Source organism: Barbus barbus (assembly GCF_936440315.1).
Source record: "Barbus barbus genome assembly, chromosome: 13".
Lineage (NCBI taxonomy): Eukaryota > Metazoa > Chordata > Actinopteri > Cypriniformes > Cyprinidae > Barbus > Barbus barbus.
The window spans coordinates 28,737,867-28,765,579 of record NC_136741.1 but is presented as its reverse complement, the minus strand read 5'-3'; the positions used below and the strand labels follow the sequence as shown (position 1 = coordinate 28,765,579).

The 27,713-nt window shown below is 35.2% G+C and overlaps 1 protein-coding gene across 1 annotated transcript; it reads left to right on the top strand.

Moving 5' to 3' along the window:
• Nucleotides 1-791: 791 nt before the first annotated feature.
• LOC306879082 (matrix metalloproteinase-24-like) lies at nt 792-27,713 on the top strand (the record flags this gene model as incomplete). Its single annotated transcript, XM_079431787.1, has 9 exons — nt 792-917; nt 15,538-15,686; nt 16,107-16,223; nt 17,689-17,993; nt 20,494-20,655; nt 20,784-20,998; nt 21,729-21,867; nt 23,279-23,545; nt 27,376-27,713. The coding sequence occupies 9 exons, from the start codon at nt 792-794 to the stop codon at nt 27,711-27,713; spliced, it is 1,818 nt and encodes a 605-aa protein (XP_079287913.1).

Sequence of the window (27,713 nt, the reverse complement as noted above, 5' to 3'; positions counted from 1 at the left end):
ACCAGCAATAAGCAACAACAAGCTCCATATTCTAATATTGAATAATAAAAAAGGAATCGCAATGTAGTTCGATTCCCGAACGAGTGGCTCTTTTTAGTGAATCAAAACATAAACTGCATCAATCTCGAGCGAATTACTTGATGAACTGAAATGAAGAATGATATAGGGTGGTTAATGAAGTAATCTAAACTCAATACTGAATCAATTATTGTGTGACGTGTTGTTAATTTTGTGTTTTTTCACCAATTAATGAATGAAATACGACACCACCACATTTATAGGCTATTACAGGTAGCAAGTGAACACTTTTTGTTAAACTTAAAAAATATTTATTTCTCATATTTGTGTTATAGAAAATAAGTGTTTTATATTATATCAGTTAAAAAAATACATATATATATATATATATATATATATATATATATATATTATTATTTATCGTTCTAAATCCTTCTTTGTGGAAGTAGTTGCCATGTGTTTAATAAACGATTCGTTGAAACGAATGGTTCAAATGAACCGATTCGCTCAAGGAGTCGGACTCCCGCGTGGGTCTGTGCGCGCTGACTGTACTGCATTCGCTCGAGCGCATCAGCGGCGCAGCATCACTTCAACGCAGCACCCTGAGAAGACGCGACACAAAATGGCTTTGCGAATTTAACGCTCGACTGAGAAGAAGCGCTCATAGCACCATCAGGAATATAGGACGCTCGTTGTTTTTCTGAAATAATAAAACCAAACACAAGAGTCAAGCCTGGAAATCAACGGACAGTGGGGGGAATTTGGGGACAATCATGGCGGGGGTGGGAGCCAGGGGGAGAAAGACGGGACTCCCGGGGTTCTGTTGGAAAACATGCTATTTCCACATTCTCTTCTGGGTCGTGTCTGTTTGTGGAGAAGAGAGGACCTTCATTGTTGAGGTACGTGTAGAGAGATGACATGTCCACCATCCTCTCCTCCGCTGCGCGCGCGTGCAAGCGACCTGTTCCATTGAGCATCACCATACGGATGCGTTATAACGCGCAGCGTTTGGCTAGCAGATAAACATGAATTATATTCAAATCGATTTATTAGCTGAAGTAGGTCAAACATGGTAAATAAATAATGATTGAGGGATGCATAAACAAGTCAAACGAACAAGCAATGCAATGCGTTTATTTTAAAATCATGTTAAATAATAGCTATAACCAGCATTAAATAAATATACTTAATATTTTAAGATTCGTACAAATTACGAACAACGTAAATAAGCATGACACTACAGGTAAAACAATAACAATGCACCCAAACCATACTCTTCTAGCATCGAAATATTCGAAAACAGTCGCACTAATTTTGTTTTATTATTTATCATAATTTGTTTTTTTGTGGCATTATCGGTAGTGTAAAAATACAACATTAACAATGCAACCAAACCATGGACATGTGAATAAATTGACCATATCTAAGAAACATTGTTTTCAATATTTTTATTTATTTATTTGTGACATTACAGGTAAAGCATATTTGCAACAATGACAATGCACCCACATCTGAATACATTTACCATGTTTGAAAATAGTACTAATCTTGATATGCATTATTTACAATCTTTTAAATGCATTTGTGTTACAGGTAGTGCAGCAATGAATCCAAATAATCCACATGTGAATGAATTCTTATATTTCTCTCAGCTCCATTTTGCCTTATATTCGGCCCCAGACAGACATTAAGTGTTTTATGTTAGCTCTTCCTGGAAATACAGCACACTGAAGCCATTATCAGGTTGCCAGTAATTGGATAATTTCATTGCGCCACTCACTGCACATGCATTCCCTTATTATACCCTATATATCTTTTGTCTTACTTGAGGGCAACACGTTCAAGCCTTTATGCTTCAGTGCAATGTTAGAACTGAACTGATCCTGTTCAAGAAACGTGCATCTTATTGAGCAAAAACAGGACAAAGACCTTGAGTTAAGATAGCACAACCATTTTCCTTAAGGACCCAAGAGCTGTTTTGAATGATTCTGTTATATATAGAGAAGCTGCATTTATAGGCATGCAATGCTTTTGTTTTGATGTGCAGCTACTGTTTTCGTGTGTGTTCCAAATATAGGTTCCTCCATAATTGATGGGAAAGGCAGGGATGCTTTTGAGTAGCGAGCCAGAGCTGTTGGATTCAGCTTTGTTGTGGCAATGGGTTACTTGGTGAATAGAGATCTTACCGTTATGTCTGTCACAATTTTTAAAGATAAAGCATTTCTTTATGGTGCAGATTGCTTGACGAGAGGTTGATTTTGCTATGTATAAGAGGCTATTATGTAAATAAAGTGGATAAATTGTACAAATGTTGCGTTAAACAGCTTGTCATTGTTGCTTTGTAACCAATTTAAGACTTGAAAGTCATCATGCATGACAGAATAATGATGAAAAGACCAATACATTATAATTTAAACCTAGATCTTTTAGTTTTTAATGCCAAAAATGGCAACATTATAGATTTATAAGATACTGTTCTTCCAGTTCACTTGCCAGGAGCATTTCAAGCCTCCGTTTCTTTGTTTCATTCATGACTTACAGCAGGAGCTTTAGTATGATTGCACATAATAATATATACTGATTCTTATTGGATATGTTACACAATTTAAGCACAATATCAATTTACCTTGATTAATTACCTACAAAACAATGTAATCAAATTTTGTTTGTGCACAATTATCAGGCTACACACATTATTCGGCTTCATGACCTAATTTGTAAATTGCAATCATAAGAGTTGTGATAGTGCCTAATGTGCATAGACAAATAAACTGATATTTAAGTGAAGGTTCCTGTTAGGTATTGAAAATGATGGGAAAAGAGGTTTCAATGTCAGTATCCCATCAAGATGAGGTAATATGATCATGATGATCCAGTTAACTGCTCATTCTGTTTTCAGATATTAATCTTTTAAGACTCTGATATCAGATTAGACCATATAGATTATATCTTCCTATCTCAGGATACATTCAGCTTCACAAGACTAAATATCTTCAGTCATCACAGCAGCAGTGACTTGTGTGTGGATTGGGCAGTTTGGTTGATTTGTGTGAACAATTACCAGCAGTAAAGATGCTATTTGTAGTACTGGTCATATATAGTTCTGGCCAAGCGTCTGTTCCTCAGCTGGAGCAGGTTAATGACAAAGAACCGGGTGGAGCTGCTGTTGAGGGAAATTGTAATGATGATGGCAGTTGGTGAGGATGATAATATTGTAGTAAGGCTCTTGTTGTTTTTCGACTTACCAAGCAAGTCATGCAGTGAGTAGGATACTAGCAAATACTAGTTTTGGACTGTTGCCTTAGACCTGACTTAGTATTTATGCTTTGAATACAGTGGTGTCCCTGGAAAAGAAAAAAAATAATATATCTTCTAATATCGAAGTACTGCATTGTAGTATTTTCCATGTATGCATTACTGTATTTTACCTTTATTTATAGCGTTTTATACATTGTTTCAAAGCAGCCTTACAGCCTTATGCAAACAAAATTCAATTCTGCTGTAAAGCATCTCTAAAAAGACAATTTTATAGTTTGATTTAGAAATTTTGCTATATGCTTTTGTCATTTTTATTAATTGTTAAACATTTTTATTTAGCTTTAATTTCTTAGTACTTCTTAGTACTTATTTTTCAGCTAGTCATCAAAGTAACATTTTTCATTTAAGTTTTTTAAGTTTCAGTTTTTCATCTAATATTTATATTTTGTTTTATTTCAGTTTTATTTTAATAATAAAAAGGTTTTCCTTATCAGGGTTGTTATAGTTAACTGGAACTAAAACTATAAAAAAACTATATGTTGCTTGAAATTAAATAAACATTACCTGAAATAAAATGAAATATAAAAAACGTAAACTGATTTTATTTCAGCTAGTTGCATAGGAAACATATATAAGGCATACTGGAGCTTTTTGGTTATTTGGTGGTTTGGCTCTATATTCAGTCGTGCAGGATTTCCAACCTGATTAAGTTCCGTTCCTGGACTATCAATTGATTTCTCTATATGTGTCTAGCCGTGTGGAGATACGAAACCTCTTCACCCTCATGTCACAGAGTCTGAGAAGCTGTAGCCCAGCGAGTTTAGATTGCTGTCTCCATCTGACAGTTTAATTTTAGCCACAGGAGCAGTTAAGCCCCACCAGTTTGTTGGATTTGAATATAAATGCTCAGCGGTTGCTTCCTGTAAGGAACTGCACACATTTACTGTATAACAGGGAGTCGGGGAGCATTGCGAGGAAATTCATTCAGATTGTAGAAAAGCTTCATTTTCCAAATGGAGATTTGAAGTTGTTTTGGTGAAGCGCTGGTCTAGACGGATTGTGAAGCATGCTGGGTACCTTTATTGTCGTTTTGTTTCAATAAATCATTTATCACGGTATTTGAGAGGAAAGTGTTGTGGCTTAGAGTCTGGCCTTGCAGAGCTCAGGAGATTTAATGAACATCTCATTTAATGAAGATTTATGTTTCAGATTGTGTCAGATATCCTAAAATTAATTATTAATGTTTTTCTAATGTAAATACACAAATATATGTGTGTGTGCATGTTTATGTGGTTTATGAGGACACAAATTTGTATAATGACATGGGTATGACAGAGGTATTACAATATGAAGGTGGTTTATGAGGACACTGCCTATGTCCCCGTAATTCAAAAGGCTTAAAAAACATACCAAATGGTGTTTTTTTGAAAATCTAAAAATGCACAAAGTCTCCTGTGAGGGCTAAGTTTAGGTGTAGGGTTGGTGTAGGGCAATAGCACACACAGTTTGTTCAGTATAAAAACCATTACGCCTATTAAGAGTCCCCATAAACCACAAAAATCAACGTGTGTGTGTGTGTGTGTGTATATATATATATACATATAGTGTATAGATAGATAGATAGATAGACAAATAGATTATTTAGAGTATTAGACATCTTACAAACACTTAAATCACAATTACAATCATTACTTTGACATGTAAATAAACGTGGTAATCATACAATATCATGGGCAATATATCAGAGTACCATAAGGATTACTATCTGTTACCATCATTGTACTATGGTAACGCTACAGTACTTTTTGTAAAGGTTGAAAAACAAAAGAAGCTTTGGCTGTGTGGAAAAGGAAGTGTAATATTTGCTTGCCCTAATTTTTGTCTGTCTCTGACTGTGAGACATGTATTTCGCCGTACCCTCTAAAGGATGTTAAAGCGTGTCAGAGACTCTGAAGTGTGTGAAGTATACACTGAAACACACACTTCAGGATCCTGTCGAACACTGCTCCGGTCCCTAGCGAGTCTCATGCGGTGAAAGCTGTGAAGGAAGCTATTGTTGTGTTGTTTATGTTTGTTTTATTCTCTCTTGATGGTATTATGGTATTTTTTCTGTTTACTGTAGGATTAAGACATGGTTTTCTTTATGAAATATTCTGTTTACTGTTGTAGCGCAATAAGAAGCTGTACAATGTTGTGTTTTTCTTTGTGTTTGTTAGTTCTGCTTGTATGTGCTGAGAGAAAGCAGTCCTCGACTTTGCAATGCATGCAGGGAACTAAATAAGGATGGCACAGTTTCCTCATATAAAAGTCTAATTCGTCCTGAATATGTCTCTTCAGGAGACCACATGCTGAGGGAGAAATTAAAAGAAAGAGGGAGAAAAATCACAAAGCCAGAGAAAAAACCTAATTAATTCACACAAAGACTGCCCTGGTATCACCACTTGAATTGAAATTGAATGGTGCATTGCCTTTGTCATGCTATTTATACCTGTTTTTTGGGTTGTGCTGTGTTATGTAGTGTGTTGACGTGTCAGCTTTCAGATAACTTGTGAAAAGCAGCATCATGATTGCTAGTGCTTGTACTTAGTGTTAGGAATTTGAATGAATACTAACACTAAATCTTCATTTTATTGCATAATTAGTCCTGTAACCACCCAAAACACCTTAGCGACTTTATAGCAATGTGCTAAAAACACTAGCAACATATAGTAAGATGTTTTGCACAGGACAGCCAACACATTTTTACATTTTGACAATATTTAAAATGTCAAAAATTAGTTTATTTAGTACTGTTACTGCCCCGACCCTCACAATCTGCCTGCTCAGTGTGGTTTAATTTTCATTATTTTTTATAATAAACAGCTTTCTGAGACCTGACGACACACCCACTGTTTCTGTCTTTGTTCAATCAGCCACATATACTGTAACTGTAAATGCACTTTATTTTATTTGAACCTCCTCACCTGTAAATTTAAAGTTAAAGTTAATCCTTAATTAAGATTTAAATTTTATCTTTCAATTCAGTTTTGTTTCTGCCAAAAATGCAAAATAAAAGAAGGTTATAACTTCATCATTACAAATGTGTAGTTACTATATATATATATATATATATATATATATATATGTATATGTATATGCATATATACACATGTATGCACACAACATACAAGTTTCAATTGAAATTACACAAAGATATATTTTAGTTTACCATAAATGCTTGTCAGTGCATTAAGCGGTATATTTTAACCATATTTCATAGACAATAGAAGAAATTATGAAATTATAAAGATGCACTTAAATCCTACTTAAGTTAAAAAAAATATAAGCACATCTTATTAAGCTCAGCTACACTGAAAAATGGTGTTGAAGCAGTTTTAACTCAGAAATTGCTAGTAAATTTCACAATTAATTACAAAGAAACAGCGAGTAATAACTTTTTTTTTAAATATATATTTTTTTGAAAAACACATTACAATAATTTTTGTTTTATTTACAACTTCCAAAACTCGTTTTTACAGTGTAATTGCATTTCATTTCAATTTAAACCATAATACATTTAATTGCAAATAACATGCAATTAAGTGTCCAAAAACTTTACATCAAGTATATTATTTCCGTAATATGTACTCTTTTTAAAAGTAAGCTAAAGTGTTTTTTCTGGGTTGCACCAACAGGGATTAAATTTAAATCTAGATTAAATCAAGGTTTATCTAATAATTCTGTTGCACCAAACTTTAAACCTTGTTTAAAAATAAGCAGGTTTACATTTAAACCATCATGTTGATCCTGGATTTATTTTATATTTAACTTTAATCCTGTTGCTCCATAACTTTAAACTCAGATTTATATCCCAATTAGGGATTAACTTTAAATTTACAGGTGAGGAGGTTTAAATAAAATAAAGTGCATTTACAGTTACAGTATATGTGGCTGAATGAACAAAGACAGAAACAGTGGGTGTGTCGTCAGGTCTCAGAAAGCTGTTTATTATAAATAAAAATGAAAATTAAAGCGCACTGAGCAGGCAGATTGTGAGGGTCGGGGCAGCCTGTAGTAAACTCGCGTCTGCTATCGAGTCCGGGATGTGAATGCGTCACTTATCTCAGTGCATCTCGGCGTACGACAAAGAAAAGAAGACAGGATCGCGGCCGCGCCTCTCGTTTCTCACGGCCGCTCCACACGCGTGCTGGACGGTGTTGTGCCGAAATCTGCACCCCTGCCAGATTATGCATCCCCTCGTTGAAATCGCTACCTGATTGCCTAATCGCAACCCCACCCCTAATCCTAACCCCTCCCCCACACCTACTCCTAAACCTACCAATACTAGGGGGTGCATAATTTGGCAGGGTGCTTTTTTCGGCACAACAACGGCGATCAAACGGATGGGGAGCCGCTGTCATGAGCGGAGGTACCAAACTCTGCGAATCATGCCAGTTATTTTCTCTTATCTTGGTTGTTTTGTCATAAGCTATAGCCTACTCCATTAATTGATACTATAAATATATTTCCAAGATTATGAAATCTGTATGCACTGCCTCAAAGTTTTCATTGCTTGCTTGAAAAAACATAGCGGTTTATAAAGACATTTTACAAGTTTTATTGACAAAAGCAATTTATGTCAGAGACAGAGGATATTAACATTGTTGCTGTTACACGACGAATCCATCATGGCAGAGAAAATTAATTGTAGATGGAGGTTTTAATCGCAGGTTAGAATTCTAATCCCCGATTTGTTAATCTCAGTTTAAAATTAAGTGGTGCAACACTTAACTCCATTTAAAATAAAACCCAGATCAACAAATACTTGATTAGCTCTAAACTAGGCTTAATTTAATCCTTGTTGGTGCAACTCATCATGTGTCTAACTTGCTTGCTCACATTTGCTGTGCAGCTAATAATGGATTTTACATTACCATGGCTACATTACTGTAATAACTGTCATTGCAGCTCTAATCATTGTGGTTTTAAAGCGTTTGATCTGTATCTTTTCGTTTGGGGGTGTTTGATATGAACACAAGCAGCAGCTCTTCTCTCGGTCTTTGTCTTGTTCCCCTCCCCCACGTCTCCATCTACTGTGCGCTCTCATCTTCCTCTCTCCATCACTCCACCTCTCCTCTCCCCTCCCCGTCCACATCCTCGTCTCTCTCCTCTGTCTTGCTCAGTTTGTCTTGCTTCCACTGCCTTTGTCTTTTTGTTCTTCATCTTCTCCCTCTCTGTCCGTTTCTCTCTCCAGTACTGTCATTAACGTTATTTGTTTGGCCCTTGTGCCACTTGTATTCATAGAACAGTCACGAAAAGACAGGGAATGATGGGAAAGGAGTTGTAAACAGGATCGGGAAATGATGCAAGTCAGACTTGAACTCATGTCACCCGCCATGGCTGAGTGTGTTAGCTAACCGCTAGGCCACGGCTCTAGCACTGTTATTATGTTTTACACCAACCAGATGTGTAAAAGCATGTTTGTTAACCCCTAATATGACTGGGGAAGAATCTTGATCGTTATGTTTTTTTCGGATAAAAATTGTGTTTGCAATTTTTAAATACATTTTTAGTATTTTTTATTGTTTATATTTTATATAAAAATGTGATTAAATATCAACATGTCTGCAAAATAATAATAACAATGTAATTATTTCATAAATATTATATTTTATTATGATTACTGTTCTTAAATAAAAATATAAAACAAAATAAGAAATATTATAGTACAAATAAATTCCACTGTAAAAAATTTTAGTATTTAAGAAAAATATAATAATAATTTTATTTTACATTACAACTGTAAAATTAAGTAGGTTACGAACATATAGGCCTATGACTGTCTTATTATTAATATTATTTTTAATTTTGTAATATTTCACTGTATTTAAAGGGGTCCTATTATGCTTTTTCACTTTTTGAATTGTAGTCAGTGTGTAGTGTGTATGTTTGGGCATAAAAAGATCTACAAAGTTACAAATCTCAAAGTCCACTCCAAAGGGAGATATTTAGTAAAAAAAAAACACAACGAACGGCTCGTTTGGACTACAAAGTTGTTTTCCTGTATTTGTAATATCACAAAAATAAGTCCCGCCCACGAAAATTCGAATGGCTTGAGGGTGGGGAGAACGTTTATTGAGCAATGCACGTTTCAAAATCTAAACCCGGTGCGGGTGTTTTTATATCACTGTATTTCTGATGGAAACCGACTGTTTTCATAAAATTTTGGATGTCATTTTCATTTCATCTTGCATATAATGTCTGATAAAGCAGCGTTTGTGAGCGGAGCTCTGCTTTGTGTGCAGCGTTACCGGAGAAACCTCGCTCTCTCCCGCTCCAATAGCGCCTCCTGCTGGCAGAGAATTAATTTGCATATATATGCCGCCACAAATAGTGTAACTCTGTGGGACTATGGTATAAATAAATTCAACTGTATAACAGTTTCAGTGCAATTCATGATATAATGTTAGAATTAAAGAACAATAAACATATTACATATTACCGTTGCACTTATCTGTGCATAGTCAATGCAGTTATTTTTAAGCTGTTGTTGACATCCCGTCTAAAACGTGATTTAGCCAAAAAAATCAACAACAATAACGTTACCACTCTATTATGTCTTGCAATATTTGTGCGTGCAAAGGTTCTGCGCGATCCTCTTGTTCAATATTCTCGAGGTCAGATGATATAGCATTATTGATGAACTTGCTGTTTTGGCAAGGGGCGGGGCAATACTGAAACAGTCTGTTCGTCAATCACAACGCACTGGGACAGCTAACCAATCACAACACATTTCATTTTTCATAAGGCGGGCCTTCATCAAACCCGGAACTAATCGAGCCATTTGTGCCCAGCCGGGGAGAGAGGTATTGTAATAATGTAAATTATGTGAAAAATAATGCGATTTTCGAACCACCAAGCATGAGAGCATGTTCTAGTACACCCCCAAAACAAAATCAAGACTTTGTAAAAGAGCATAATAGCACCCCTTTAAGAAACATACAATAATTATAATAATCATTTTATGGTACAGTGGAATTGTTAGATACAATACTAGTATTTATGGCTTGTTTTTAATATTTTTGTCTTAATTTTCACACTTTAAACAATCAGTCTTTTATTTTGGCTGAAACTCTGGTTTATTAGTTTGAGAAGATGGTTGGCGCATGTTGCGTTCCCAGATGCATGTTATATGCAACCCAGATTTACAGGAAATGCAGAATGAGTTTGTGTCTATGTATTTAAACACTAGATCACGAGTTGTGCCATGATTTACTTTGAAACACACAGCGCCTTTGGGATTCAATAATCACTCTAAGCAATATCACAAATTAATTTTTATTTTGATTTATTGTGCAGCTGTAATTCCAACACCGTTATCACCTCTGGCCTTTTCTCCACTTTTATTTATTGAACAATGGAGAGAGAACAGGAAATGATAGGGATAAGAAAGGAGCAGGAAATGACATGAGCCTCAAACTCATGAGCACCATGGCTCAATGTGTCATTTGTACTAAATTCTCACCCCTCTTCTATCGGTGCATAGGCAGTCGGGGCACCACTGTGAGGAACTGAACCTTTATTGATTCCACTGATGATGTGACATGCGGTTTCTCTCTGAAACACAAGATATCAAAAGTCATGAGGCAATGCCACCCGATCAATGCCCCGCAAATCCTCAAACTAAATGCACACACCATCCTTTCTATGGAAGGCCCAACTGCTTTTGTGACTCCCTACTCATTAGCACACACTTATGAGAAAGGAGACTCCAACGACCTGAACATCTTGTGTTTCAAAGAGGCCAATTACAGGGCTGTGATCACAATTTTACAGCCAGTAATAATGTCAAAGTAACACTGCAGTAAGTGCATGCTTGATACTATACCTGCTTTGTAATATTCTCTGTATAATGCCGCTCTACAAAGTTTTTTAACAATGTACCTCATGATTTCAGTCTGATCTTAACAGTTTATGCAGCACATTTCAGCATCGATTGTTTTCTGATTAGCCAATTAGTCTACTAGGCGTCCAACAACAAAGCAGTCAGACTGGAGTTAACTGGTTTATGATGTTTTTTAGTGTTTGGCATGATATCAAAAACAGTCTATTTCTAAGGATCCGAGAGAAGGTGGAAATGGTTATGAAATAATTATTCAAAAAATCCCCTTTAAATTTTAGGAGATGACTGATGGTTGATTCAGCTTGTAAGCACACAGTGTTTTGAGGTAAAACACATGAAACTTTACACAGATTACATTACAGCATATCAGGTAATCAGGCGTTATTTGAGCTCTGGATAGTCTCACAAGCAATATAGTGCTGTTTCAGCAGAACAATCCAATGTAATTTGAGTCAGACGCAGACTTCTTATCCATGTACTGTTTATCGGTGTTAAAGTATTTCATTGTGTGTGCCATCAGAATAGAACAAAAGCAGAACAGAAGCTCTCCAATGCTGAATTTATTTGATTAAAAATACATTAAAAACTGTAATATTTTGAAATATTATTACAATTTAAAAGAACTATTTTCTATTGTAATATATTTTAAAATGCAGTTTATTCCTGTGATTACTCCAGTCTTTAGTGTAACACGATCCTTCAAAAATCATGCCTATATGCTGAATTGCTCCTCAAGAAACATTTCTTATTATTATCAATGTTAAAAACAGTTGTGCAGCTTCATATTTTCGTGATGCGTTTTTTCTGAATTCTTTGATTAATAGAAAGTTCAAAATAACTCAAAAACACACATTTTTGCAAGGGCAAATGATTATTGAAAGTGTTTTATCAAACAAGCTTTAAACCCTCCAGAATGTCTTGTCCCATTGACTTCCATTGTAAGTGCATTACAGCACATGCGATTTACTAGATTTTACAAACTGAGGGTTACATTGGCGTTATTTTAAGTGGCAATCGACCGCAAGTCATAGATGCTGTACATAGAGCTTGGCTTGTTTTGAACCCAATACATTGAGGTTAGGCATTATTTCCCACCAAATGCTAAACAAAGTCAGGTGTGCTGCTACTAGAAATTCATCTGATCTGTTTAGGCTGCTTTTGTTTGGTGAGCGCATGGAGGACTGTTACCGCATGCTGCTCATGAAGGTAGAATATCATCACTCCATGCCACCTGGCAGCAGAGACGAAAGGATTTCAAGTTTCAGGGACAGCTGTTCAAAGTAAGACTTGGCAGTGTTTGGAATGCAGAATTAGCTTACTGAGTACTGTACATCATATATACTGTGCTGTGTAATTTGTATACTATATTCTTAAAAAAAAAACAATGTTGAAAAAGAATGCATTTTGCCAACAATGCTACATGACCTCATAACATTGCATGATTAATTCAGCCAAATGCATGTATTGGCTCATAAAAACAAAACAAAATCCAGTCAAACTCTTCATTACCAATCCAATCAAAAGAGTAAAGAAAGAGATGAACATTCATCACATTAGAATTGGAAGTGCTGTCGGGTTCATTGCATTGTGGGATACATGATGCTGCAAAGCGTACTTTGTTTGTACTGTGTATTGCATGCATAATTTCTTACAGTGCAAAGTATAAAAACTATATTTAGCAAATTATCATGTAGTTGGAACTATTCCTTTAACCCTAGTTGACCAAAAAATGTATATTCTGTTATCATTTATCACCCAAGCTTTATGACTTTCTTTCTTCTGTGGAACATAAAAGGTTGGGAATGTTGGGAATAAAAGGAAAAGGAAATGTTGAGGAATATATTTTCTACCCCAAAATGGGACGTAACAAGTTGTGTGGATGACTTTTATGGTGCTTTTTGTGTCATTTTGGAGCTTGTATCCCCAATAACGTTTGTTATACAGTATGAACAGGAGTGGCAAGTTTATGTCCCACAAAAGAAATAAAGTCATACAGGTTTAGAACGACATGAGTAAATTATTGTGCACTATCCCTTTAAGTAGATTCTCCATCCTTGATGTCTGTGTAGTGCACAAGAACAATTTATCATTTATATACTTCCCAAGAAATGTGGATTTCTGTCTTTGAACTGAATCTTACCGATTCAAAGTACCGGAACGGAAATAGTCCTGCGGCTTAATATTCACGGGGCTGAACTGTCACAGTCCTTTTGTGTTCTTCAGATCGCACATTTATCAAAGTGGATGAGACATGTATTGTTGGGTCTAGTGCTGGTTTCAGACTTCGCTGTATGCCATGCTATAATGACGGCACCAGTAACAGCGTTGGTGAATTATTTAATGGGTACAATTTCCCAGGGGGCCGTACAGAGCCTCTGTTACCATGGAGGCTGAGCCAACCATGTCATAGAAGGGTGTACTCACTGGTACAAGTTTGCATTTCAGCATTCTGAATATGCAAAATAATGCTAGTGTTGTAGGACTGTGCATTATATATAGAGGTGCTTTATTGCTGCATTTCAACAGTAAAGAGTATGTTGGTTTAAAATTTTATGAAAACTTAAATTATATATTGCAGAACTAGATTTTTACATTTAATTGGTGCAGTTCCATGAAAAACTAGCTACAATATCATAGTTTTTCTAAGGATTTCTAGGTAGATTTTTGGAAGTTGCTATCGATGGCTGATTGATACACGGATTATTTTTTTCATGTTCTAATTATATTTCTTGAATATTTTATCATTATTATCTTGGCATCTGTATTTAATGCCCTTTAGTCAGTGTTATTTTAGTATCATTGAGATACTATTCATTTTACTAATATTTCAAATTTAAAATAATATATTTCCATAATTTCAGTGTTTTTGTTATTTTTTATTTATTTTTTGTAAAAAAAAAAATCTAAATTATTTTCTATTTAAATATGTCTGTATAGTTTTTTTTTTTTTATTATTAAATTTTATTTAAGTTTTACAGTAGTTATTTTAGTTAATCAAATGAACCTAATTAACCTAACCTAAACCTTGGCATTATCTGAAAAGAAATACATTTATTTTATTTCAGTTAACATTTATTTATTTTCAGGTAGATGGTTGCTAGGGTCTTCTAAGTGGTTTCTAGGTGGTTTCTTATTGGCTCAAGTCAAAAGAGTCCAGCTTTATATCTCTTTGATGTTCTGTTCTATAGAGACTCAAATCTAAAAATCATAAAACATACTTTATGGTGTAATTTTATATTGAGTTTTTTAATTCTAATGAACTCTACATCAGATATAGAAGCAGTGCGGTGCGTGTAGTGACCTAAGGATTGATTTCCATTTGAAGCATTGTCTCGCTGTTTGTGATGGTCCTGCTTCATGCTGAGAAGGAAAGGACTAGAAACTCCAGCATTAAAATATTCATGCTGAAAATGGACTCTAAGCCATGAGCTCGATTAAAGAGCCCCTCTCCATGTGTGCAGTGCTTTAAAATGAGGGCTTTGCTTACTAGTTCTCCACTCTGCCCGTCCGCAGGGAGAGATGAAAGCCGAGAGAGGAGGCTGAGATGAGGGAATGAGAGGATGGGGATGCTCTATATAAGTTCAGTTTTATTTTTGTGCTGTTAAATATGTTGAGATCAAGGAGCATGCGAAATGAACTGAGCTTTGAGAACAAATGAAGTTTATATGAGGTGGCTGACCTAGACGGCATCTGTTTATTGATACAGTTTGTGCTTTCTCCCTTTGTTCGCACATATTTAAAGGTGAAGTGCGTCATTTCTGTGCACCAGCATCAAAAAATTAAAATTGCATAAATTATTAATAACCCTAAAAATAGCACATCTTTATGAGCCTAGAACTTGATAGTGCTCCTTTTGTTCACTTTTTTTAATAGAATATTTTAAGATAAGGTCTGTCAAAGATCCAAAATGCTGCAATTTTTTCACCATAGTCATCTTCTGCAGTTCTGATGCTGATTGATGGCAATCAAGATGGTTTCAGAAAAATGACATCGCTTTTTGCATTTCTTTTCACATTCTAGATATATTTCTAGATATACTACAATCATCAGTATTTAATGCCCTTTAGTCAGTGTTATTTTATTACTATTGAGAAAGTATTAGTTTTATTAATGTTTTGAATTTTTTTTTTAATATTTTGCATTTTCATCAAAATTTAGTTTAAATTTGAGTAATTTTGTTTTTGTCATTTGTATAGTTTTTATTCATTTTGATTTACTTTTAGTTATTTTAGTAGGCCCTACATCTAAGTGCATTTAACTAAATGAAAATGAGATATGTTTCAGTTTTTTACATTTTATTACTTTTTTTTATTAAAAAAAAAAAAAAAAAATTGTTTTAGTCAACTTTTGCTCTTAATGTAACGTCTCTTTCTTTGTAGACATGGCTGAAGAACTATGGCTACCTGCTCCCTCATGACATCCGGACATCGGACCTGCGATCGGAGAAAGCCATGCAGTCGGCGGTCGCTGCCATGCAGCGGTTTTATGGTATTCCAGTGACGGGAGTGCTTGATCAAACCACCATCGAGTTAGTAACAGCCCTCTTTACTGCATGAAAATCATGAACAGGCAATATAGCTGCTAAAGTGCATACGCTACATCAATACTGTGTCTTTGATTAATAAGATGAACAGTAGTGTTTAAAGTCATTGAGATCAAATGACCAGCCATGTCTTATGCTTAGATTGAGTTAATATGCACTAAAATGAAAGGATAACTTACCTCAGACTGTCAGAATTAACATATTCTTGTGTAAAGTAAACATGAAAATTCATCCAGTTTATTTACTTAATGCATGTTTTTGGTCTCGTTGGTGTTCCATATGATTTTAGCACTACATTTAAAATATTTGATGTACGGTAGTATGAAAACTGTAAACATAGTGTTAGAGTTTTCTCTGACAGTTGTTTGGTGTCTTCTGGTTTATTCATTATCTACATGTTTTAAGGTGGATGAGAAAACCTCGGTGTGGAGTCCCAGATCACCCTCACATCAGCCGAAGGAGGAGAAATAAACGCTATGCCCTCACTGGTCAGAAATGGAGGGAGAAAAAGATCACATACAGGTAAAGCATACAGTTGGGCAAAAAAGTATTTAGTCAGCCACCAATTGTGCAAGTCCTCCCACTTAAAAAGATGAGAGAAGCCTGTAATTTTCATCATAGGTACACTTCAACTATGAGAGACAGAATGGGGGGAAAGAATCCAGGAAATCACATTGTAGGATTTAATTTTTTTTAATTTTTTTGCTGTTATGCCTCACAAAATCCACTCAACCTATTTATTTATTTTTTATGTCTGTCTCTGAAACCTAAAACTACCTTATATAATGAAATGATATAGAATACAATGTTGTATATGCATATCTAAATTTACACTACAATGTATTATAAAAAATCTAATGTAATATACATAGATATAATATGTATATAATTATATATATATTAAATAACTACATGTATACTATTATTTAAAAACTATATATACACACACAAATATAGTTTTTAATGAATAATATAATTGTAGTGATATAGAATAAATTGTTATATATACATACATAAATGTATAATATATTATAAAAATATAATGTAATAAAAGTAATATTTATATTATCTTAGTAGACTATGTTAGACAGTTACATGATGCTGACTCAGCTTAAATGAGCTGAAGAAAAGGGATTCTGGGATATTTTGTACTTGTGGTGCATTCCTATTGGCGTAAACATGAAATCAGATCATTTGCAAACATTTGTCTGCTTCCGTCTGTTTTAAAGCTCTGTTCATTTCAGTTAGTCATTTACTGCAGTGTAGAACTTGGTTTGCAGTCACTGGTTAATCCAATGTGATGTTCTCACTCGTGTGTGCCTGCAGTTGTGTGTCAGAGACAACCATCTGCTTCTGCCTTAGGTGTCTGGCCTGGTTTAACTTTTGCCCTATATTCAAGGAAATTTTTTATGCAGATTAATTCTTATGTAACAGTGCAGTGCTGTGAACTCAAACGGCATTCGCTTCAGTTTATTGCAGAGCGGATTCATGTTGAAAGAACATTTCTAAACACACCGGTGCAATGATAGAGCAGGTTGCTTCAGTGCACTGCATGCTGTCATAGGGAACTTGATATGGAAAAATTAGTATTATTTATATACTATTATAGCATTATTAATATTTTGAATTAGCTTTTATTTTTATATTTTCAAGTTTTTGTAATTTTGTTTTGTGCTTTTGTCATTTGTATTAGTTTTTTATATTTTTATTTTAGCTTTAGTTTTAGACATTTTAGTACTTCAACTTAAAGTTACTTGCTAATGTTGCCACATATTAAGTTTGTATATTTGTTTTGTTTTTCACCATTTTAATTTTACATTTTGCATCAAGTTTTGCCATGTTTGAGCCACAGGAAACAATTTTAAGCATTATTTTAATGCATTATTCCATGTAATATTTAATTTTAATTAAGTAATTAATATTAAGTCGCACAATATAAAGTATTTATGATTTTTTCCAATGTTCTTCCTTTTTTTCCTGTTTCCAGCATACATAATTTCACCCCCAAGGTGGGCGAGAAAGACACCCAGAGGGCCATTCGCCAGGCCTTCGACGTCTGGCAAACAGTGACCCCGCTGACCTTTCAGGAAGTGGCCTACTCTGAGATCAAGAACGAGGGTAAAGAGGCGGACATCATGATCTTCTTTGCCTCTGGTTTCCATGGTGACAGTTCTCCTTTTGATGGAGAGGGAGGTTTTTTAGCTCACGCATATTTTCCCGGTCCTGGAATTGGCGGAGACACACACTTCGACTCTGATGAGCCCTGGACGTTAGGAAACGCCAATCACGACGGTAAGTGTGGTGCTGTGATGCTAAACTGTGATTTTATTATCTAAACTAATATTAGGATGTCTTTTGATCAAACCAACATGACAGTGGCTGATATAGAATGACTGACCTAAGATGTCTGGATTCACAAATAATTTTTTGTATTATTATTTAAATTTATAAAATTTTTGTTTGAATTTTATTTTACTTTTCATTTGGCAATTTTTGTGTTTCTATTTAATGATCAATTTACATGGATGTGAATTTATATATTTTAATTTAATCAAGCATAATGACCTAGTAATATGTAGATAAGTAATATTTATATATAATTTTAATAAAATTTTATTTGATTTTGCTTGATATTATTTGTAATAATAATGAATAATTTAATATAATAATTACATAATTAAATAATTACTTATTACATTTTTTGTGGCTCAATTTTATGATCTATTTTATTGTATTATTTTAAATTTTTTGTATCTCTGTTTAATGATGAATTTTCCTGTATGTGAATTTAATTTTCTTTAATCAAGTATGGTAATGGATTAATATAGAATAATTGACCTAACATGTCTGGTCTCATAATCTCTGACATAGTAATATTTTTTCATATTATATTATATTAAACTTTATTTTATTATTTAATGTTTATTTATATTATTTAGATTTTTTTTTGTGGATCTATTTAATGATGAATGCTAATGGTTTAATATAGAGAGATTGACCTGGCTTGTCTGGTCTCACAATCTCTGACATGGTAATATGAGTTTTATTTAATTTTGTGGGTCTATTTTGAATTTACATTCATATGAATGTATGTTTTTAATTTATTTAGTAGGGAAACATTAGATTAAATGGATGGCTTAAATAGGATGGTTTTTCTAGTATGTTCTGCAGCTATAGATAGAAAGATCAGTCAGATGTGTAGAGGCGAATCTTTTGGGAGCTTCTCCAGTGGTAAACTGGAGCAGGGAGCTGAGGAGCATCAGTAGATGCCACAGGGGAAACATAAAGAAACACAGAGCATTGCGTTCTTTCTTCACTTGCATCAGCCATGCCTGCGTGCTGCATATTTGCTGTGTTATCTTTGCCTGTGTGCTGCAGTGTCAGCAGTTCAAGTACACGCTTTATAGACCACAGAATCTGTACCTTGTTCACGTACACACACACACACACACATATTTCTTTACAGATCTATTTCTCTATACACCCTATCAGCCCTAGTGGATACAGATCAAAAGTAAGCGGTTTACAATTAGTAGATGTATTTATCTTCAGCGGCTGATGTAGATTTTATATTTCATTTATTCACAATGACACTTACTCCTCAACAGAACACAAAATCTATTGCTTTTCAAAGAGATGGGGAATGGAATACACAGTTAAATTGGACAGGAAGAGAGTGTGAGGGTTGATAAAGCAGAAGGGCTTTGACCAAGAGTCCTCTATGAAAAGGGACGCAGTCTGTAAACAAAATGTACAAGACACTTTGTGAGCCATCTGATACTTGTAGCACCCAGAGACGCCAACCAACAGATCAGGCTATTTCTGTGATTTGAGTGATATGGTGTCACATCCTTTCTGTGTTTCCAAAGATCTGAACATGTCAGTCTTGACTGACTCATGTTCTAGTATTAGCGTACACTTACAGCCCATGCACAAGATATTCCTTTAGGATTCTGGGTAGAAAGAGCGCTTTTTACCTGTCTACATAGGCGAAGAACTAAATAGGGCAAACTGATAAATTGATGTATACAAAAAACAAAAACAATACAAAAACAATCTTATATCCACAGCATATATATATATATATATATATATGTACTGGATATATATATATATATTTATTGCAATTGCGAGTTAAAATGTCAGAATTGCAGGATACAAACTCGCAATTGTGAGAAATATTAAGAGTTATAAAATAACAATTCAGAGTTTTTTCCTAGCAATTGCGAGTATTGGGAAAAACTGTTGGGAAATTCCTGTCACCATTAGTTCCTCTCTAAACTAATAACCAAATGGACTGCACCTTGTTTTAGAAGACAGCAGAATTGATTTCCATACCTTTTTTACAGAACTTTTAACTTTTACGTTGATTCTTAACTTAATATTCATATACATATGCAATTGCCCAGGTGCATTATACAATGAAAGCAAATGAGTATGGATGCTGTCAAGCTCCAAAAGAAACCAAACACACTATAAAAGTAGCACATTACTTATAAATCCCAAGTGTGCTGAACTATGAGTGAACTATTCCTATATTGATAGAATGAACACATTTATTCACTGCTGATTCAGCATTTGATGAATTTCTATGGGAGCTCTTATTATTTTGGACTATTTTTAACAAAATATACATCAAATATGCAGAGCCTTAAGCTTTGCTTTGGTAATTCTCCTGCTTCCATATTCTTATTCATGCAGTACATGCCATACTTTTACATTTTGCATCCAACATAGAGTTCTGATTAGTACTGATTCAAAGATGGTTTGACCGTTAACCTTTACCTTTCAGGGAATGACCTTTTCCTGGTGGCCGTACATGAGTTGGGACACGCATTGGGTCTGGAACATTCCAACGACCCCAGTGCCATCATGGCCCCCTTCTACCAGTACATGGACACACACAACTTCAAACTGCCTCTAGATGACCTTCAGGGGATCCAGAAAATCTACGGTAGAGTTATCATCTCTATCAACTCTATTATCTTTTTTTTAAGGAGCTAAGCAAGGATATAGAATATACTTTGGATGCCAGGATGGCTGCATGTATTTTTTTGAAGAATAAACATTGTTCCTCTACAGGTATTCCCACAGCCATGCTGGAGCCCACCCGACCTCTTCCTACTCTACCTGCACGACGCACACACCCCACCTCTGAGAGGAAACACGACCGGCATCGCCCCGCTCGCCCACCCTCTGGAGATCGGCCGTCCTCTCCCGGAAATGGAAAACCCAACATCTGCGATGGCAACTTCAACACTGTGGCCTTCTTTCGGCGGGAGATGTTTGTTTTTAAGGTGAGTTGCATCAGTTCTTTTACCAGTATTTGACACAGATGCTTTATATAAGCAGATCTTAATAAAATTAGCATAATCCATCTGATATCTGGCATAATGGACAATTCTGTCATCATTTACTCATTCCAGACCTGTACGAGTTTCTCTATTCTGTTGAACACAAAAGAAGATACTTAGAAGAATGTTGGTAACCAAACAGCTTCTTGTAGCCTTTGACTTCCAGCGTTGTCAATGGCTACCAGCAACTGTTTGGTTACCCACATTCTTCAAAATATTTTATTTTGTTATCAACAGAAGAAAGAAACTCATACAGTATGCTTTGTTGAAAGAAGGGATGCACAATGTATTATAGAGATATTGGTGATTTTTTTTTTTTTAATGTATTGCTTTCTTACAATATTGAATAAATAATTGGATATTTTTTAAATATTGGATATTTAATTGTGCATCTCATTTCCTCCCTTTAATAACTCTATTAATTGTATTTTTTTAGTAAATCTTGAAATTATTTTATACTGTATTATTTATATCATAATGGCCTAGAATCACTTGTAGTATTTTTTATTTATTTATTTAGGCCATTTATCAGTTAATCAGTGTGAAAATAATGATCTTCTCATCAATATTAGACAGATTTTTAATATTATGCATCCCTACTTGAAATCGACTCAGTTGAAGATCTGAATTACATACAGTAATTGATCAAAATAATCTCTTTTACTCGTCACAGGATCGCTGGTTCTGGCGTTTGCGCAACAACAAAGTTCAGGAAGGCTATCCCATGTTGATAGAGCAGTTCTGGAAGGGTCTACCTCCTCGCATTGACGCTGCTTACGAGAGATCAGATGGCAAATTTGTGTTCTTCAAAGGTAAGATTTATTATCCGTACAACAGATGTTATGACATTAATCAAAACAATATTACAACAACAACTAAAAATCAAGCATTAACAAAACTACCCAGTGTTTATTGCTTGATATGAAAAGTGCAGCCTCAGGCTAGTTTTTATAACTCTGATTGTTTTGTAACATCTTTTGTCATAACTATAAATTGATACCGAATACATCCCGAAGCCATAAAATTAACTACCTGAATATGGCCTGGATAATAAAGAGAAGCCAGATCCATTAAACATCTGTTGCCTTTGGATCAGTTTCAAATCAAACCACCATATTTTGCTCAGGCTGACTAATTCTAGATCAGCACTTGTACATTTTATGTACCTTTTTTAATACAAGCCTAGGTACACTGAGTTAAAGGTTAGATAAATGCTGTTAGATTGTGGGTGAATCCGTTCAGTACTTTATTATTCTGTCTGTTCCTCCTTCGCCTCCCCTCCTTTCAAACGATCTCTCTCTATCTCGCCGTCCTCACCCCCCTCTCTTTCTCATTAAATTAGCCCCGCGCAGTCTTGCTGCGCAAGGAGAGGTTGGGTGAGATATTTATAGCCCGAGTCTCCTGTTCTGTGATGTTTCATGAGAAAACAAGCTCGCAGGATGCCCTATGGTTATCTCAGAGAATGCACATCGGTATTAACAGATAAAGGGGCGATGAACTCAAGTTATGCTGGCATTTCAGCATCTTATTCACTAACTACACATGATGCGGTTTACCCAAGTGCTGTCTGTGCTGAAATAATGCCTATAATGAGCCTAATCTTATTTTAAATGTATTATTGTATGTGTATTGTAAATAAAATGTATATAAAATGTATTTTATTTGCAAAATTCAGTGCACAATCACAAGTAATGTCGCATGCAATAAAAAATATCTGAAGATGGAATTATCTATCTATCTATCTATCTATCTATCTATCTATCTATCTATCTATCTATCTATATCTTCTCACAATTCTGAGAAAAAAAATTGACAGTCGCAGAAAAGAAGTCAGAATTGTGAAATAAAAAGTTGCAATTACCTTTTTTATTTATTCCTTACTCCTTAGAGGAAACAAGCTTGTCACAATTCTTACTTTTTTATATTTTATATAATTTTGTATATAGTTAATATCTCAAAATGCAGACTTTATACCTTAAAGAAAAAAAAAAAGACAGAATTGTGATAGATAAACACAGAATTAAGCGGGAAAACAGACTGCATTGTTGTATAAAATGTTGCAATTTTTATTTTATTATTCCTTGGTTAAAATAAGCTTCCATATATATCCAAACATGTGGCGTAGATAAGCACATTGTTTCATTATGAGATAATATAATTCAATATAACCCATTTAATAGACCTTATCTACTGCTGCTTTTCTGCCTGTTGTTTTGATTCTAGGGGATAAATACTGGGTCTTCAAAGAGGTTACAGCAGAGCCCGGGTATCCTCACAGCCTAGTAGAGCTGGGCAACTGTCTGCCCCGCGATGGCATCGACACAGCCTTACGCTGGGAACCTGTGGGCAAAACCTACTTCTTCAAGGGCGACCAGTACTGGCGTTACAACGAGGAGAAGCGTACGGCTGACCCAGGCTATCCCAAACCCATCAGCGTCTGGAAGGGCATCCCTGATGCACCGCAAGGTGCTTTCATCAGTCGAGAAGGATGTGAGTCATCGAGCTTCCAATAACCGATCAATATTTAATGTGGCAATCAGCCATGTGATCGGTGGGCATTTTATATGACTGCTTCCCTTTGGTTTGAGGAGTTCAAGTTGGTTGATCTTAATTCTGGAGAAGTACTGGTCTAATCTGTAGTGCACTGCAGTGCAACACATTGCTGTTATAATCAGCAAAGCTTTATAAAATGGATAGTTGTCACTGGATAAATTGCAGTCGAAGCAGATTTAAAATACCAATAAATGCACACCTGAAACTGTACATTTAATATTAACGCAGTGTTGCTTGGGAACGGTAAGCATGATTGAAATTACTTGGAGGAAGAATGGTTTATTCAGATTATAATGAATGCATTGAACTATTTATTGCATGTATTATCTGCTGCTGCTATTTTGACACAGTGTTCATCTATCGCGGCATACTTATTTATTTTATTGAGTAGGTAATAGAAGTAAATGCGCTGAGGTCTTGTGTTCCACTCATTCTTGTAGAGTAATTGATTAGTGTTTGTGTGGCGCAGTCGCTGCAATATTGTTGTGTTGAGACAGGGACTGTTTTGGCTCTGACTCATCCTCAGTGGTGATCTGATAGCTGGTCTGGATTGGCACAGGGTCCGGAGGAAAGACAGACACAACTTTTGGGTATTAAAATTCACTGTCACAATCGATGCATGATTACAAATATAGCAAAATGGCAGCTGACTGTAGCAAGATACAGTATTATGTGATGTTATGTTTACAGTAGAGAGCTAATATAATGGATCATATGACCCTCAATGTTTTAATGCAGGGAACATAATGTCTAAATGATTGGAAATCATTGAAAGGTACTTTGTGAAGAGGGAATGTGGTTTAATTATAGAAAGAAATGGAATACAGGAGAAATTTATGTTGAGCGAGACATTTACATGCCCCAATAGAAATAAACTACAATATTTTATATATTTATATTTATATCCACTAGACTTTAATAAACATTTTTAACAATATTTCTAAAACACATTTTATTTTTATGAAATATTTGATAAAACAATATATTAATAAACTGTAATATTTTCTATATTTATAATTAAAATATACAAAATTACAAACATTTTCAAATGTAAAATTTGTAAATAAATATATTTATGCAATTTTTTAAATGAAATATTTAATAAAATATATACAATATTTGATTAAAAACATTCTAATATTCCATATGTTGGTTCATGTTGTATTGCCAACAAAATATTGAATATATAACTAAAATGTGAATAAAGTTGGGATTTGTAAATAATCAGAATCAAAATGAAAGTTTAGCACTACAGAAACCAAAATGGCTACTGACTATATGGATACTGAGCCTGATGATGATGCTAGTGTCAGTCAGGTCGAATGGTAAATCCTCAAGTGTCACACTAGTCTAGAGTCAAGTATTTTTGCTGTGGCTGCATAGAATTGCAGATTTTCCCTCCTCTCTAGAGTATTATCCAGTGAAGGAATGATCATCTTTTCTGTGAGTCATGTCATAACCTCCATCTCAACATGGAGCCTAGGGCCAGGACACAAGATGGAGAAGCCAAGAGGGTTATATGGACTATTTGGTTTGCCCATAGCTCATGATTTTTCTGTCACTCAGATTTTGCAAGAGGGATTTGGCACGTCTTGCTCGGCAAGATCGCGAGTAAAACCAGGGAAAGTAAGATAGGAAGGACGAGCACTTCATCAATCACACTCTCAGGGGTTGCTGTCTAAAGCTTATTCACGGTATTTACGTTTAGTTCTGGGTCTGTGCTCGTATAGGTTCGGTTTGTGAGTGCCTCGAAAGCATCTGTTTATGTGGCATTGGCAATCAGACTGACAGCTCTCTGAGGGATTGTATAACACTGGAACAACTTTTTGAAATACTGTGTCATTGAGTGTTTACAAGGACAGCTATTTTTGTGATCATGAATATGAATTGAGCTTTCTGAAAAGGACGTGCATCTTGAAGACAAATATTTGCTTATTGACCTTATGTGTCAGAGAAACAAGTGCACAGCTATCTTTAGATATTTGTCTTTGAACTTCTGGTTTTGCAGCAGCTCTTTAGCAGAGTAATTAGCGGGTGAAGTGGATTTACTTATTGTAGAGTTAACAAAAGTTATCATGTGCATTGTAATGTTTGATAACAAATGTCAGTAGACTGGGAAGATTTTAAAACAAGCTGTTCATTCATAAATTTGCACAACCTTACCTTCACGCTGTGGAAATACAAACAGAAGGCAAAAGACAAAGAGCACAGTGCTGAAAAGGGACGGAGCTACATAAGGTCTATATTAATTCCTTTCTATGATTGCTTTCATGTTTACAACTGTTTGTTTACAGCTTGACAGTTAATGATAGGGATGTAACGATTCACTCAACTCGCGATGCTGATTTCACAATACTATTTTCTCACTTTTTTAACAAAATGAGATTTAAGGCATAAATGAAAAGGTGTTCTTTTACTATTGCTTGGACAAAGTAAATAAATAACACAAATAAAAGAAATCAATTTGCCTGTACTCTTTCCATTTAAAATTAGAGGCAACCATTGTATTTTAATCACAATCCAAACAAAGATACATGAGCAGTTTTTAATCTAAATTAGATTGTATCATTTCGAAATTTGAAGCAAAAACAGAATGGCCCGACTTTAGTTTTGTGAAACTATACAACATAAAACATCTGCACACAACAAAATCGGCAGATGGGCTGAAACATGAAAAAAACAAATTCACTCTCTGACAGCAGGTGGCGCTTATGGAACAGCCGCAATACAGTCTTTCCTTGGTTGCCACTGTAAACAAAGCAGCGCTGCAGTTATGAACTACTTTAATATGAATTATACAGAGGCAAGGTGAAAAGAAAATACCATCTAAACTTTTCTAAAGACAGTTAGTTCCCCTCAGAGGTTGTATCGCGATTCGTTTAACATCTCATGATCCCGTATGAGATTTTCAACCAGCACAGGGTGCATCGTTACATCCCTAGTCAATCATTTATTTTCTAATTAACTCATAACTCATTCCAGTCAGTAAATTTCCAGTCATAAAATTATGCAAATTTCCAGTCATAAAATGAATACACAACTCAAATGATTCCAGATAGTATACTATAAATAAGCAAACACTGGGTCTGTGGCATTTCAAACCATTTCTGTCTTTGTTTGAGCATCTCCATCAGCAGCATTCTCTCAGGCCCCGTTTACACTAGTGCGTTTTTGTTTTAAAATGCATAACTTTTGCTACGGTTACGCCTATCGTTTACACTACTCCGGCGTTTTAAAGGTTGAAAACGGAGACTTTTGAAAACACAGACCCTGTTTAATTTTGAAAACTCTGGGGTTGCGTTTTAGTGTAAACAGACCAAAACTGAGACTTTGGAAAACGATGGCGTGGCTGCCCACATTCGCACTGCGTATCCTTGACGACCGTGTAAACAATAACATCATGCTCATTATTGTACCCATAGATAAGTATAGGTAGATTCCCCATTCGATCGCTCCAAGCACGCAGACGCGTCCGCCATCTAAATAATAGGGAATCTACCTATACATATCTAAGGTTGTACCTGCATGAATGGTCACGTGACATGCGTTTTCGGTTGTGTAGTGTAAACGTAGATAATTTAAACGCCAGTGTAAACGGGGATCGTTTTCATTCTAAAATGCCGTTTTAAAATGAAAACGCACTAAGTGTAAACGGGGCCTAAACCAGTGATGTGAGTTTGGAGGCGGAACTATCTGTTTGTTGACCTATAGTGGAATTCTGGTTATGGAAATGTACTGATAAATTGTTTATATGTTTTTTGTTCTAGTTTATACCTACTTTTACAAAGGAAAGGATTATTGGAAGTTCGATAACCAGAAGTTAACGGTGGAGCCAGGCTACCCCAAATCAATCCTCAAAGACTGGATGGGCTGCGATCAGTCTGAAGTAGAAAAGAACAAGAACCGTCACCTCCCTCACGATGACGTCGACATCATGGTTGCCATTAATGACGTACCCAGCACTGTAAACGCAATCGCTGTGGTCATCCCATGCATCCTCTCACTGTGCATTCTGGTCCTTGTATATACTATCTTCCAGTTCAAGAACAAAAACGTCCAACAGCACGTGACCTACTACAAACACCCCGTGCAGGAGTGGGTATGA